Consider the following 15,142-nt stretch of genomic DNA (forward strand, 5'->3'; position numbering starts at 1 on the left):
AAAAAGAAACCAGATGGGCTTGGAAGCTGCAGGATCTGGGACAAGGGTGAATAGATCACTTTGAGTGGGACAATTGGAAGCAGTGTTTTCAGGCTGCACAAAGAACCTTGGAAACATGTCTGACTTTTTTAAGTCTTGAGCTCTGCACCTGGTCAAAACCAGTTGTCTCTCCAGCCGGGGCTTATACATTACCATTTCAATTCCTGGGCACCTTGCATGGGAGTAACTCCCTTCTAGTCAAATCCTGTTAACCTGGCCCAGTTTTCCTGTCCAAAAGTTCCAACCATTTATTTTTGCACCTAGATTTTATTCCTTAGAATCTGAACTTCTTGCTACGTGGCTGCCTTCAGGTGACCAAACTATAGTTTGTCAGTGTCCATCTTAAAGTGTAATGCCTCTTGGCAAATCTAAGCTGAGAGATGAGGAAAGCGTAGACAGAGGAAGAGAAGGGAGTGTATGGTTGCTTGGCCAGACCTATTTGTGCAAACTGAAAAGTCAGGTTTTATTTGTAATAAACTTGGAATGAGAGGGGCACATCAGTCATTGAGTCTGGTGCATTTTTTGATAATTCTGCTGATTTTTAAGAGGCATCTTTATCTGCTTTACAAATTCGTGTAATAATAGTTAAATACTAATAGAGGTGAAATTCACATCAAACTTGCACCTGATGGGATGCCTGGGTTGCTCATTGGTTGGGCACGACCTGCCTTCAGCTCAGGTCGTGATCCCGGGGTCCGGGATCGAGACCTGCATCGGGCTTCTTATGGGGAGCTTGCTTCTCCCTCTGCCTGTGTCTCTGCCTCTCTTTCTCTCTATCTGTGTCTCTCATGAATAAATAAATCTTAAAAAAACCAAACAACTTGCACCTGAATTAATAGTATTGCATCATCATCGTTTCCTGGTTTTGATAATATACTATGTATAGGTAAGATATTATTATTGGGGGAACCCAGGGGAAGAGTACAGAGGAAATATATGCTCAGTACTATTTTTAAAACTTCTTGTGTATCTTAAACTGTTTAAAAATATTAAAAACAAAAGAATGTGATGCCCCAAGCTATAATCCTCACTCAGATGAAAGCTGACAAATGTAGAATTCAATAGAATCCTGGCCTATGGAGAGACAGGTGACCACCCTTGGCCTTAGCCTGGGTTCAAATCCCAGCTCTACCACTCACTAGCTGTGTGACCTTGGGCAAACTACTCAACTCTGGAAGTCTCTATCTCACTTGAAATATGGCGATAGAAATCCCCATATGTAAGTTTTCATGAGAATTAGGTGGGGTGAAGTTGGCGTATCGTAGGTGCTTACAGCCTCATAGCTGCTATTATTACCGTCATCTGTCCACAACTTGTGCGCTACTGTGTTAGTGCAGGAAGGAGCATTGTATTTCTTTTCTTTTATACACATGCATCACTCTACATAAAATCGTTGAAGCCTCTAGATATGCTGGATCTTCCCTGTCCCATGCTTAGGCAGTTAATGTTTTGAACTAAGCACAGACCCTTATGTTTTTTCCTGTTAAATGTCCATTCTTGGTTTCAACCTGGCAGTCTAGGCCTAGACTGTAATGTTTTTATTGACTCTTTCAGATCTTAGTTCTTGCTAAACTTGGGACATCTGTAAATTTGATAAGCATCCCTTCCAGGTCTTCAGCTAATTCATGGATAAAACAGTTGGACACCATGGATAAGGATCCTGTGGTATGTCACCAACTACCTCTCTTCAAAGTGAAACGTTTACTAATGAACGTTTGCTGGAAAGACTGGATTCTGTGTTCCTGTTGTAGACCAGGGCTAAGTGAGCATACATGGAGGGAACTGTGGGCCCACTTAATCCATGGTTTGGGATCCTGAGAACAGCAACTTGACATCTAGTTTTTGCTTGCAGGTCAAAGCATGAAGAAATTGATCTGGTCAGTTTAGAGGAGTTTTATAAGGAGGCTCCTCCAGATATTAGCAAGGCTGAAGTCACGATGGGAGACCCTCACCAGCAAACCCTTGCACGTCTGGACTGGGAGCTGGAACAGCGGAAAAGGTTGTGTACCCTCCTTCCTGACCTCATTAATCTTGCAGACACAGACCTTTAGCCATGGAGTGCTTTGGTATGACCCACAGTCAGACAGCAAAGCTCTGTGGAACCAGCAGAATGATTTATTACCAAATGCCATTTTGTAATTAATTCACACCTAGACCAACAGGAATGTGGATGGGGATGGAATTGCTTAAGGCTGTTAATTTTTGGAATAACTTTTTTTTTTTTTTTTTTTTTAATTTTAACACTTGAGACCTAAATACCTTTTGTATTTTAAATCTAATTTTTTTTTTTTTTTGGCTTTTTCCCCTGCCTCTAATACTGTCCATGTGGTATTTTAAAGGTCTGCAGACATCATTTTAGAAGGTTAGAGAACATTCCCGTGTATAGACAAATTATAATTTATATAATGTTTTCTCTGTTGAAGTTACCACTTTTCGCTCTCATAAATTATGCTTTAAGGCACACCTTTGAGACGCCTGGCTGGCTCAGCGGTTGAGCATCTGCCTTTGGCTCAGGACGTGATCCTGGAGTTCCGGAATTGAGTCCTGTATTGAGCTCCTGCATGGAGCCTGCTTCTCCTCCTCCTGCCTATGTCTCTGTCTCTCTCTGTGTCTCTCATGAATAAATACATAAAATCTTAAAAAAAAAAAAAAACAAAACACACACATCTTTACGTATAAAAAATTTCTTGTACTAATAAAGATATTGTTTATTAATGTAAATACAACATTTATGCTGTATAATTTAATCTAGGTCTTTTTAAGAACATGATGTATTTTTCATAATGGATTTTTCATGGCTGCTTCCCTTTCGTTATAGTAACTTTCTTCCCCTATATTTGTATGAGAATGCTAGAGCTTTTCGTTGACACATCTACTCTGTTTTCCATTGGAGAAGCAGGTGTTTTTGTTCCTTTTTTTTTTTTTTTTTTTTTTTATAGAATGTATTTTATGCCTTCAGTCCATGTTATGAATTCAATAAGCACTAAGTGTGGTTCTTATGGAATTCGTGTTAGGTTTTTAACAGATGGGGTGGTCCCATCCCTCCCCTGTCTGGTATACTGCTTGTGTTGACACAGGCCAAACCATGAGTGTTGTATTCCTGTGGTGCAGAATCCATCCCCACCCTGCCCCACTCAGGCCAGTGTGTGGGCCTCATTTGTGTCCTCTGGTTGCTAGATCCATGTGTTTGTGTAAGTTTTGGCTCTACACCCTAGAGGCAAGAAAGGGAACAGGAAATGACATGACGATATCCCCTAGTGGCTAATGGGCAGAGCCTCTGGAAATGGACAAGCATGGATTCAGAGCCCAGCTTTATATGTGCTCTTAGCTGAGTTACCTTGGCAAGTTACCTACCTCCTTTAGCCTTTGTTTCTTCCTTTGGGGAAAAGAAGAGTCCCCATCTTCCAGGATTTTTTTTTTTTTTAAGATTTTATTTATTCATGAAACAGATAGTGGCAGAGACATAGAGGGAGAAGCAGGCTCCCTGTGGGGAGCTCAATTCAGGACTCGATCCCCGGAACCCAGAATCACGCCCTGAGCGGGAGGCAGACATTCAATTGCTGAGCCACCCAGGCGTCCCTCTTTCAGGATTTTTATAAGGATTAAATGCAGTAATGCTTATGAAGAGTTCTCTTAAGTACTTGGTACATAATAAGTGCTAGGTAAACAGTTAATCATAACCGCTACATGGAGACAGGTAGGTGGATTAGGTAGATTGTGACAGTCCATAGGTATGTCAGGAGATCTCAAGAGTTTTATTTATTTATTTATTTTTAAGATTTATTTATTTATTCATGATAGACACAGAGAGAGAGAGAGAGAGAGAGAGGCAGAGACACAGGCAGAGGGAGAAGCAGGCTCCATGCCGGGAGCCTGATGCGGGACTCGATCCCGGAACTCCAGGATCGCGCCCTCGGCCAAAGGCAGGTGCTAAACCACTGAGCCACCCAGGGATCCCCCATCTCAGGAGCTTTAAGTGACAGTGGTCTGTCCTCTCCCAATAGACTGGCGGAGAAGTACCGAGAGTGCCTGTCCAACAAGGAGAAGATCCTCAAGGAGATTGAAGTGAAGAAGGAATACCTGAGCAGTCTCCAGCCTCGCCTCAATAGCATAATGCAGGTGAGAATCTCCCCTATACTCTCCAGCATTGGCCTTTGCTTTGCCTTCAGCACCCAAGTAAGACCTTGCTGACCTGTAAGACCTTGCTGACCTGTGGCCTCCAGCAGCCATGTCTCCCTTGGGTTTTGCCAGGTCTGTTACCCTAATGGGTGTCAGAGCCCAGTGCAAGGATGGTCCTGTTGGCAGTTTCTGCCCAGCCAGTATAGTAAGGTGTCCTGGGAGGAAGAGATGCTGCTGGGTGGGCTCAGGAACACATTTACCTGGGATATTTTCTTTTCACCCAGAGTTTCTTCCAGGTAAAATACTTTTGCAAACTCTAGGTTTAGTTTATCCCCAGAATGGTTTTAACCAGCCCCACAGTCTCCAGACATCTAAGCCTGCTTCTGTGGATATCTGTTACAGTCCCTAACTGACTTTGGGAGAAGATGTTCACCAGATGTCCTCTGAAAAGAACTTTACTCATATTCGAAAGGCATTAGGTACCATCAGAGGAAAAAGTCCCCACTTTAAAATGTAATATAAACTGTAATATTTCTACACTTTCTACGTAGGAAACCTGATTTTTTGTTTGCTCTGTGAGGCCAGATTTGCTCTAAATCTTTTACAGTATTTTTTTGTTTGGGTTGTTGTTGTTTTAAAGATTTTATGTATTTTTTTGAGAGAGAAAGGGAGCACAAGCAGGGGGAGGGGCTGAGGAAGAGGGACAAGCAGACTGTGCTGAGCAGGGAGCCTGATGGGCTCGATCCCAGGATCCTGGGATCATGACCTGAGCCACAGGCAGACACTTAACCAACTGAGTCACCTAAGCACCCCTGTTTGTTTTTGTTTTAAATAAACACTATGCCCAGCATGGGGTTTGAGCTCAAGACCCCAAGATCAGGAGTCCAGCCCGGCACCCCTCTAAATTCTCATAGTTTTACATAGCAGAGTAAATGGTAAAATATGGAGGAGCTTTGCAAAAAGACCCTAGAGAAAATAAAAATTCCCTTTCCTAGGATTTGGAAAGATCTGCATTTCCCCCCTTCAATTCTAGACATAGAATTCGAATTGTTAAATATTCTCAGTAGCACTTCATAGTAGGACAAAAAGAAAACAAACTGAAAGTTTGAGTTGTACTTCATTTTTCCTGTTTTTGTTTTGTTTTGTTTTTTAGATTTCATGTATGTATGTATCCTGTTTGTTTTTTAAGATTTTATTTATGTATGTTTATATAAGTATGAATGAATGACTGAATGAATGAATGAGAGGGTGTAGGAGGAGGAGCAGAGGGAGTGGGACAAGGAGGCTCCATGCCCAGTGCAGAACTTGATCTCGGTCCTGAGATCATGACCTGAGCCCAAATCAAGAGTCACATGCTTAATGTATTGAGCCACCCAGGCATCCCTTAATTTTTCCTATTAACTTGGAATCTCTAAATGTGCCTAAATAGGGTACTGGTTAAATAAATTATTGTATGGTACAGCCTTACAGCTGTGATGGAAATATAAAGCATCATATCACTGATAATTGGATAATTGGACAGAACAAAGACTTATCGTGTAATTAAAACAATGCCCATTGTAAAACAAAGTACAATTTCATTATATATCTTTGTTGATAAAGTATCCATATGGGTATGTACATGTGTGAGTCCAGTATATGCTTAGAGGAATCACTAAGTCATTAACAATTACTTTTGAGTTTGGGGACTGGGAGGTTTATTTATTTTATTTTTAAAGTAGTCTTCGTCCAATGTGGGTGTCAACTCATGACCATGAGATCAGGAGTCATATGTTCTACTAACTGAGCCAGTGAGGTGCCCCTGGAAGTTTTTGCTTTATACACTTGAATACAACCTTTTATTTTTATTATTTTTATTTATTATTTTTATTTTTTTAAGATTGTATTTATTTATTCATGAGAGGCATGCAGGGAGCCCGACGTGGGACTCGATCCCGGGACTCCAGGATCATGCCCTGGGCTGAAGGCGGCACTAAACCGCTTCAGCTTTTTATTTTGCTGAATAATAAAAAGTGCCCCAACTTTTTATTTTTATGTAGGCTCCACACCCAGTGTGGAGCTTAAACTTATGACCCTGGGATCAAGACCTGAGCTGAGGGGCACCTGGGTGGCTCAGCTGGTTAAGTATCTGCCTTCAGCTCAGGTCACAGTCTTGGGGTCCTGGGATCAAGCTGTGTGTTAGGCTCCCTGCTCAGCGGGGAGTCTGCTTCTCTCTCTCCTGCTGTTCCTCCCCCCTGCTTGTGCACTCTCTCTCTCTCTTTTTTTTTTTTTTTTAAATTTTTATTTATTTATGATAGTTTTTTTTTTTTTTTTTTTTTTAAATTTTTATTTATTTATGATAGTCACAGAGAGAGAGAGAGAGAGAGGCAGAGACACAGGCAGAGGGAGAAGCAGGCTCCATGCATCGGGAGCCCGATGTGGGATTCGATCCCGGGTCTCCAGGATCACGCCCTGGGCCAAAGGCAGGCGCCAAACCGCTGCGCCACCCAGGGATCCCTCTCTCTCTCTCTTGAGTAAATAAAATCTTTAAAAAAAAAAAAAAAAAGACTGACAGTATCAAGTGTTGGTGAAGATGTAGGAACAATTAGAACTTCCAAAAAAAAAAAAAAAGAACATAGAACTTTCATATGGTGCTGGGGGGGAATTTTGTAAATCAGTGCAATACCTTTAGAAAACTGTTTCAGTTTTATTTAGTTTTTATTTATTATTTTTTAGCCAAAGCTAAATAATATACCTAGCATACTCTGACCCAACAGTTTCATCCCTGGGAATATATTCAACAGAAATATGTACACAAGGGCAACAAAGGACAAAGAATGCTTGTAGCAGCATTATTCATCATAGCCCCAAACTGGAAGTACTCATATAATCAGATACTAAGTATCAATGAAAATAAATGAAGTCCTGGTGCTCAAAACAGTATGGACGAATCCCACAAACATAATGTTGAGCAAAAAAGCCAGACACAAGAATATATATTATACGATTCTATTTGTGTAAGTTCAAAAATGAGCCAAACTAATCTTATGATGTTAGAAGTCAAGATAACAGTCACTGGGGATGCGGGGGTGGGAGGAGTTAGTGACTGAGAGGGGAAATAAAATAGCTTCTGGAAAGTTGGTAATGGTCATTTTCTTGCTTTGGGTGCCAGTTAAATAGATGTGTTCACTGAGCTATATGCTTATGAACCGTATGCTTTCTCTCCTATACATAAAGTTATTTTTTAAAATGTAATATATGTGCATTGTTTTAAAAAGTTATATTAGAAGGAAAAAAAGTTAGAGATGCCTGGGTGGCTCAGTTGGTTAAGCGTCCAATTTTTTTTTATTAACTCTTGGATTACCTCGTTTATAAAAGGCTTCTTCAAGTCTTTTGCTCATTTTTCTGTTGAATTACTTGGTCTTTATATTTTCTGGACATGAGTCTTTTGCAGATATTTTTTCCATTTTGTGACTTTCTTTTTCACTCTCAATGTTACCTTTTAATGAGTAGATGTCCTTAATTTTCATATGATCTAATTATCAATGTTCTCCTTTAAGGTTAGTGTTTTCGTGTCCTTTTTAAGAAATGTATCTCTAGGGGCACCTAAGTGGCTCAATGGTTGAGCGACTGCCTTTGGCTCAGGTCGTGAGTGATCCTGTGGTCCAGGAATCGAGTCCCGCATTGGGCTCCCCACAGGGAGCCTGCTTGTCCCTCTACCTATTTCTGTGTCTTTCATGAATAAATAACTAAAATCTTAAAAAAAAAAAAAAAAAATCTGTCTCTGACCCAAGGTGATGGAGATATTCTTTTTTTTTTATTAAATAAAATGTTTAAAAAAATGTTTAAAGATTTTATTAATTTATTCATGAGAGACACAGAGAGAAAGAGAGAGAGAGAGAGAGGCAAAGACACAGGCAGAGGGAGAAGCAGGCGCCATGCAGGGAGCCTGACGTGGGACTCGATCCCAGGACTCCAGGATCAGGCCCTAGGCCGAAGGCAGGTGCCAAACCACTGAGCCACCCAGGGATCCCTCTCTTGTTTTTTTTAAATAGAAGCTCTTTTGTATGTCTTTCACATTTAGATCTCTAGGTTTCCTGGAAGGAAATGTTGTATGTAGTATGAGGTAAGGGTCAGATTCATTTTTTTTTTCCCCATGTTAGTTATTCAGGTGGGCCATTTATTGAAAAGCTCATCCTTTCCCCACTGCTGCAGTACCACTTTTGTCATAAATCAAATGTCCATGTAGGTTTGTGTATGGTCTATTTGTCTATCCAGGCATCAGTACCACACTGGCTTATTTACCGTAGCTTTATCAGAAGTCTTGATGCCCAGTAGCATATATCCTCTAGCTGAATTTTTCAGGATCATCTTGGTTATTCTTGGCCCTTTGCATTTAACAAAATAAATTTTAGAATTAGCTAGTCAATTTTCACCTGCTGGGATTTAGAGTGGGATTGCATTGAATCTGTAGATTGCTTTGGAGTGAAATGATTTCAAGACAATATTGAGTCTTCCAGGCCATTAACACGGCATATATCTCCATTCATTTAGATCTTTGATTTCTCAGGCCTTTGTGTAGAGACTTACATACCTTTCACTTATATGTGTTTAGGTTAGTTGAGGTTTTTTTTTTTTTTTTTTTAAGATTTTATTTATTTATTCATGAGAGACAGAGAGAGGCAGAGACATAGGCAAAGGGAGAAGCAGGCTCCCTGTGGGGAGCCTGATTCAGGACCTGATTCTAGGACCCTGGGATCACGCCCTGAGCCAAAGGCAGATGCTTAACCACTGAGCCACCCAGGTGCCCCTAATTGATGTTTTCTTGATGCTGTTGAAAATGGATCTTTTTTTAAGTTCATTTTCTTACTGTTCACTGCTTGTATAAATAGAATTTTTTGTATTGACCTTTTATCTATTTTGTTAGCTTATCATGTATTTTTAGTAAATAAAAAGCTATTTTGGTAATTCAGCAGCCACCTCTTCACATGTGGACTGCCTAAAAAGAGAAAACAAAAATCCTTCTTTTCTTGCACACAGGCTTCCCTCCCAGTGCAAGAGTACCTGTTCATGCCGTTCGACCAGGCTCACAAGCAGTATGAGACAGCTAGACACCTGCCACCTCCCCTCTATGTCCTCTTTGTCCAAGCCACTGCATATGGGCAGGCCTGTGGTGAGTACGGGGCTTGGTGAGGAGGAGGGGCTGTGGGAGCAGCAGCCTTGGCCGTTTGAGTCATTTGGAAGCCCTGCCTGCTGAGGAAAGCTCCCTGGTCCTGCTCAGAAGCCCACAGGTGACAGATGCTACATCCCTGCCGCACCACCCAGCATGGCTGCTTTGACCAGCTGGCCTGAGGCTAGACTAACCTGGTAGGCATTTCAGAATGGATGGCTTTGAACTTTTGATGAGCCTGGCTGGTCACCTGTTGGGTGCAGTGCCCAGGCAGCCTGTCTGGGCTCCCAGACACTCAGCCCATCAAGGCACACTTGGCAGGTGGATCGGCACCTCTTGCCCCTCTTCAGAGAAAGGACTTGGTAAACACAGATCCCAGGCAGCTTTCCTAGGCTTTCACCACGCCCGAACCAGCTGCATGTCACTACAGTGAATTACCAAGTGGGAAGATGTCTCTGCTTTAAGCTTAAGGGCAATCTTTACTTCGTTAGGATTTTGAAAAGTTTTTGGAGACCTTAACTTTTGCCCTACTGCAGCTTTCACCCAGCATCTAAAGTTTTCTTCTTCACCCCATCGCATCAGACAGACATGTTTCGCACCAGCGCATGCTTCTCCCAGCCATGGGCACCGACACATTACTGTCTCTCTTCTTGTGTCTTCCTGGTCCTTCTGGTCCTCTCCCTCCCTTTTGTTCTCCTTCTTGTTTCCATCATCAGCTCATATGAAATCCTCCCAGCCCCCTAGACAGGGTGAGTAATTTTATTTTCTTTTGTGTTTAAACCCATCCTGTTTCCTTTCCCATTTTACTGTAGAATTTCAGGATTAAGCTACCCAAAAGAATAGTTTGGTATTTGCCAGTGGTTGGTGGGGGCAGCCAGTGTGTTTGGGGTGAGGTATGTTGGGTCATGCAGAGCATTCAGAGACCAGTGGCCAGCCACCTGGGAGTATTATCTCAGTGGTAGAGGAAGTTTGCCACCCCTCCTTAGTGCAGTTGATCAAACCATTTCTGGCTCCTGTGACTACCTGTAATCTGTATACCCTTTTGTTTTTTTTTTGTTTTTTTTTTGTTTTTGTATACCCTTTTGAATGGAGCAGGAGGAGTGGTGGTTTGTCTTGACCTTCCAACACTAGACGTATGGAGTTCTATAAAGGCAGGACAGGTGTGACCTAGGGAAGTCAGTCCTGGTGCATGAAACAGCCCACTTACATTTGTGCTTGAGACACTGGGCTCAAGTTGAGTAGACTTGGTCTTGAATCCTAGCCTAGCTATACTTCTGGCTATTGTATCTAACTTCTCTGAGCCTTAATTTTCTCAGTTCGTGGCTATAATAATGGTATGGCTTTCATAGGGTTGTTGTGAAAATTAAACATGAATTTGAAAGAAACAATTTTGTATAATTTTAAGCATCAGCTCATTTGGTCTTCACCACCCACTGGGCAGCTACCATTTGTCAAGGCAGAATTACACAGATGTAGAAAATGGGGCTCAGAGCAGTGACATAACTTTCCAGATGTTTAGGAATTGATGGGGCAGGAACTCAGATCTGGGACTAGACTACAGAGTCCAAGTTCTGTCCAGTGCCCTGCCTCCCCAGTTAAATGTGACCATGCTGGCCAGATGCTAGGTGTAATACAGAACAGAGAATAAGCACTTAGAGCCACCGTTTCCAGGATAGTTATGGGCTTCTGGATCAGAACCTTTAAGACAGTTGGCAGAAGGTATTTTGTGGCTTTAGGCCCTAGGTTGGGATTGGGCATTGGTGTAAGCCTAAAAGAGAGGCGTTCACCGTAGTCTCGGGTGGCGCTTGTCCCAAAAATCTGCACTTGGGTTCTTTTTTCTCAGTAAACAATGGAAAAAAGACTTAAGTTTGCTACCTTGTTCCTCTTCATCTAAAGAAAGGGCTTAAAAAAATAAATAAATAAAAATAAAAATAAAGAAAGGGCTTTTGCCCTCCTAACTCCCAGTCAGTAAGTTCCTGTGACAAAGGCAGAAGAAATGCAGTCCTAGAGATAGCCTGTTTATGTAGCTTAGCTCCTTCTCTCAGCAGCTGTCATATGAAGCTTTTTCTTGCTCACAGATAAGACGTTGTCTGTGGCAATTGAAGGCAGTGTGGATGAAGCCAAGGCTTTATTTAAGCCTCCTGAAGACTCCCAAGGTAATTTAGTTGGTATCCTCTCCCAGGTCCTCCATAGCTGATTCTAGGAGCACTGGGTCATCACCCAAGGGCATAGTGCTAGTCCTTTGGAAATTAGCTGTACTGGTTCTGAGTATGAGAGAGCTTGACTTTAATGACTTAATGCTCAAGGGTAGACAGGGAGAAACCCTGCTTGTGGATTTCATCCCTGTCACTCACTAGCTCACTGGTCCTGGGAAAGCTCTTTGACATTTCTGAGACTCAGTTTACTTACCTGTCAAAACAAGATAGTAATACCTCATATAGACTATCGTGGATTAAGTGAGGTCATGCGTGCAAAGTGTTTAGCATCATTTTGGGCTCATAGCAACTCCTCAAATTGCATGAGCTGCTACTGTTGTTATTATTTATATAACTGTTGCTGCAGCCATCACCATTACCAGTGGAGGGGCTTGTGGTCCATAGGATGACATTAAAAAGTATTTTCAGAACTGAGGGGTTGGGGTGGAATTATCAGGCATTTCTCTGTTTTTTCCTTGCATCACCGTGTCTTCTATACTGAATAAGCAGCAGCAAATTCATTTATTATGTATTCTAAAGAAACCCATTTACAAATGACACAGAGTCTTGGTGGGTTGAGGCACTTTAGGGAGCATTGGGACCCCCCTCCCCATCTCTAGATGCTTTTTTGTGGTTGCAGATGATGAGAGCGACTCGGATGCTGAGGAGGAGCAGACTACGGTGAGAGCCGTGTCCCCCACGAGTATGCTAAGCAACTGCCTGCTAGTTGGCAGGTGCCATTCTCCCCAGAAGCAGAAGAGAAAGGTTGGAAAGAAAGGGCTGCTGGGGGCCTGGCAGCCAGATACCTGAAGCAGCAGGTCCCAGGCAGCAGTACCGTGGCCCTGACCTGTAGGGAGAAGGAAGGGGAGATTCATGTGACCGGTGCTTATCTGCTTTGATCTTTCCTTTGTCCAGAAACGCCGGCGACCCACACTGGGAGTTCAGTTGGATGACAAACGCAAGGAGATGCTGAAGAGGCACCCGCTATCAGTCATGCTGGACCTGAAATGCAAAGGTCTGGTTTTCCTTGTTCTGGGGGACCCCATAGCATCTAAAAGTTTGGCTAGCTGCAGGTGTACAAAGTCCAGCAAGCCAAAGTCCTCTTTGATCAAGAAAAGATTCTAGTTTCATATTTCTCTGTTTTTCCTCATTGTTTTGCTTAGAGTTTGTTTCATTTTTTTGAAGTCATAACCATAACAACAAAACCAGGCATATAATGAATGATTGGTAGAATTACACCAATTTCTGAATTTGTTAAGTCAGAGACACAGAACAAGTCGCAAGAGTATGCAGGTTTTAGTTTAGTTTTTTTTTTTTTTTTTTTAAGATTTTATTTATTTATTTGAGAGAACGATAGCACAGGCCAGGGGGAGGGTCAGAGGGAACAGGAGAAGCAGGCTCCCCTCTGAGCAGGGAACCCAGTGTGGAGCTTGATCCCAGGACACTGAGATCATGACCTGAGCCAAAGGCAGATACTTAATTGACTAAGCCATTCAGGCACCTTGAGTATGCATATTTTTGAGTAATATGACCATTGTGCTTAATATAACAGACATAAGTAGAGGTTTGTATTCTGTAGAGAATATATGCTTTGAAACTAGTTTTGTATGGATAAAAAAGCACATGATAAAGCATTCTAGGAGTATAAGAGTTAACAGTTACATGCTAGTTTTTCTCTCACCTGAGACTCTCAGACTCTGATCCTTGGTCTTACCTCCAAGGACAACCATTATGACACATTTATGTATTTTCTAGAACTCTTCTATACATTGAGAAGCTTTTATACAAGTGTGTATTCTCTTTTCCTTTTAGTTTTTATACAAATGGAAACATACTGTGCACACTGGTCCTCTCTATACTTTTTTTAAAAACTTACTCCATAATAGAGTTCTCATGCTCTTCACCCAGCTTCTCCTGATTGTCAGCATTTTACCTAACCACAGTACAATGATCCACAGTACAATGATCCACAGTACAATGACGGAGATTATGGATTTGGGGGAGGAATGCCATAGATGTGTCATCATCACATCAAATCAGGGGTAATTGGTGTCACTGTGTCTTATTACTGGTGACGCAGACCTGGATCCACTTGGTGATCACTTGAGATTACTTGAGCAAAGGCCTCTGGGCTGGGAGTCTGGAGCTTGTTAGAAGCAGCTAAGTCCAGCCCACACTCAAGAGGAAGGAAATAAAGTTCCCCCTGTTGGAGAGAGGAGTTACTAAGAATTTGTAGACATTCTTCTTTTTTAAATCAATATAAAATTGACGTTGAGTTTTGTTTTTATAGTAAAAGTTTTTAAAGGCCTTGCTGATTTTTCTGTTCCATTACACCATAAACTGTTCTCATGTTCACCTTGTACTTGCTTTTCTTTTCCTCCTCCCCCTCCAGATGACAGTGTACTTCACTTGACTTTCTACTACCTCATGAACCTCAACATCATGACAGTAAAAGCCAAAGTGACGACCGCCACGGAGTTGATCACCCCCATCAGTGCAGGGTATTGGGCAGGCGCTGTGAAAAGTGGGGGTGGCTGTGAGAAGAGCCTCAGTGTGGGCTGCTCCTGGTTCCTCACGCTCTGAGGAGGTGCATGACTGTGTTGATTTCTGTTGTCACATCCACATGGCCTAGAAGTCTTGGCGCATAACTGATATTTAGGAAGCACTCACTGACTTTAGTTGGTCCTTTTACTACATAGTAGATGATAAAATGACTACAGTGTATGGCAAATTGAGTAGGCAGGGCAGAGCACTGTTTTTATAAACAGTGGAAAGGCATGAATGGAGTTTGGCAGACATTATTAGGTTGACAAATTTAAATTTAGGCCGTCCTCTTCCTTTACCTTTTCTCTCCCAAGGTGCTTGGATTTTTGTTTCACAGCTCACCCCGTACCAGGTTGTCCTTACCTGGTGGTGAGAAGAGGTTTTGAGGAAAGTGAGCAGAGGCATAGTAATCATTGCCACAGGTCGAGTATCCCCAGGAAGCCCCTGACTGTGGTGGTCTTGTTCCACAGCTAGGAATAGGAAGAAGGCAAGCGGACCCAAGAGAGCCTGGACATTAAATAGCCTCACTTACAAGAGCACTACCCTGGCCTGGCAGTCCTGCACACTGAGTCCTCGAGTTGGCTGTACAAAGACCACTGAGTGTGGCAGGAGTCTAGCGCCTGCTGGGTTGTGGCTCTTTCTGTGGCGGCTACCTGATGGTCTGGTGTCCTTGGGTTTTCTACCCTGTACTTAGCGTTCACATCCACTTCAGGCTGCAGCCTCAGTCCCTGTGTTTGAGAGTGGTGTTTGGTCACCTTTGGGTACTCGGGATGAATTGACCCTGTTCTCACCTGGCCCCAGCAGAGGGAGCCCAGGGCTTGCTTCTTCGGGCTACACTGCCAGCCAGAGCTCTCTATCTAGGAGCTTGAGGCAGTGGTGGAGCTCCTACATTGTGCAATGATGGGGGCAGTGCTGCTGACTGCTTACCAGCTGGACTCAGAACCCCAGTATGTCCCCAGTCTGCCACTTACAGCTGTGGGTGCTCCATTTGCATTTCATGTAAATTATAGTCAGATTTAGAGGCTTGATCAGATTTGGTTTTTTGGTTTGGGTTGGGTTGGGTTGGGTTTTTTGTTGAGGGGACAGGAGCGGACAG

At 42.6% G+C, this 15,142-nt stretch overlaps 1 protein-coding gene across 3 annotated transcripts in view; it reads left to right on the top strand.

Annotated features, from left to right (window-relative positions):
- Positions 1–15,142, top strand: part of THOC5 (THO complex 5) — a 35,123-nt gene that overhangs the window by 5,909 nt on the left and 14,072 nt on the right. For 2 of the 3 annotated variants that reach the window (XM_041728611.1, XM_041728612.1), the window contains exons 7-14: positions 1,892–2,038; positions 4,044–4,158; positions 9,178–9,310; positions 10,024–10,056; positions 11,386–11,463; positions 12,143–12,183; positions 12,418–12,517; positions 13,895–14,003. In XM_041728611.1, the coding sequence (XP_041584545.1) occupies positions 1,892–2,038; positions 4,044–4,158; positions 9,178–9,310; positions 10,024–10,056; positions 11,386–11,463; positions 12,143–12,183; positions 12,418–12,517; positions 13,895–14,003 (756 nt within the window). The remainder of the gene's footprint in view (positions 1–1,891; positions 2,039–4,043; positions 4,159–9,177; positions 9,311–10,023; positions 10,057–11,385; positions 11,464–12,142; positions 12,184–12,417; positions 12,518–13,894; positions 14,004–15,142) is intronic. The other variant, XM_041728613.1, reaches the window with a different exon arrangement.

The sequence above is a fragment of the Vulpes lagopus genome, chromosome 14 (genome assembly GCF_018345385.1).
Source record: "Vulpes lagopus strain Blue_001 chromosome 14, ASM1834538v1, whole genome shotgun sequence".
NCBI lineage: Eukaryota > Metazoa > Chordata > Mammalia > Carnivora > Canidae > Vulpes > Vulpes lagopus.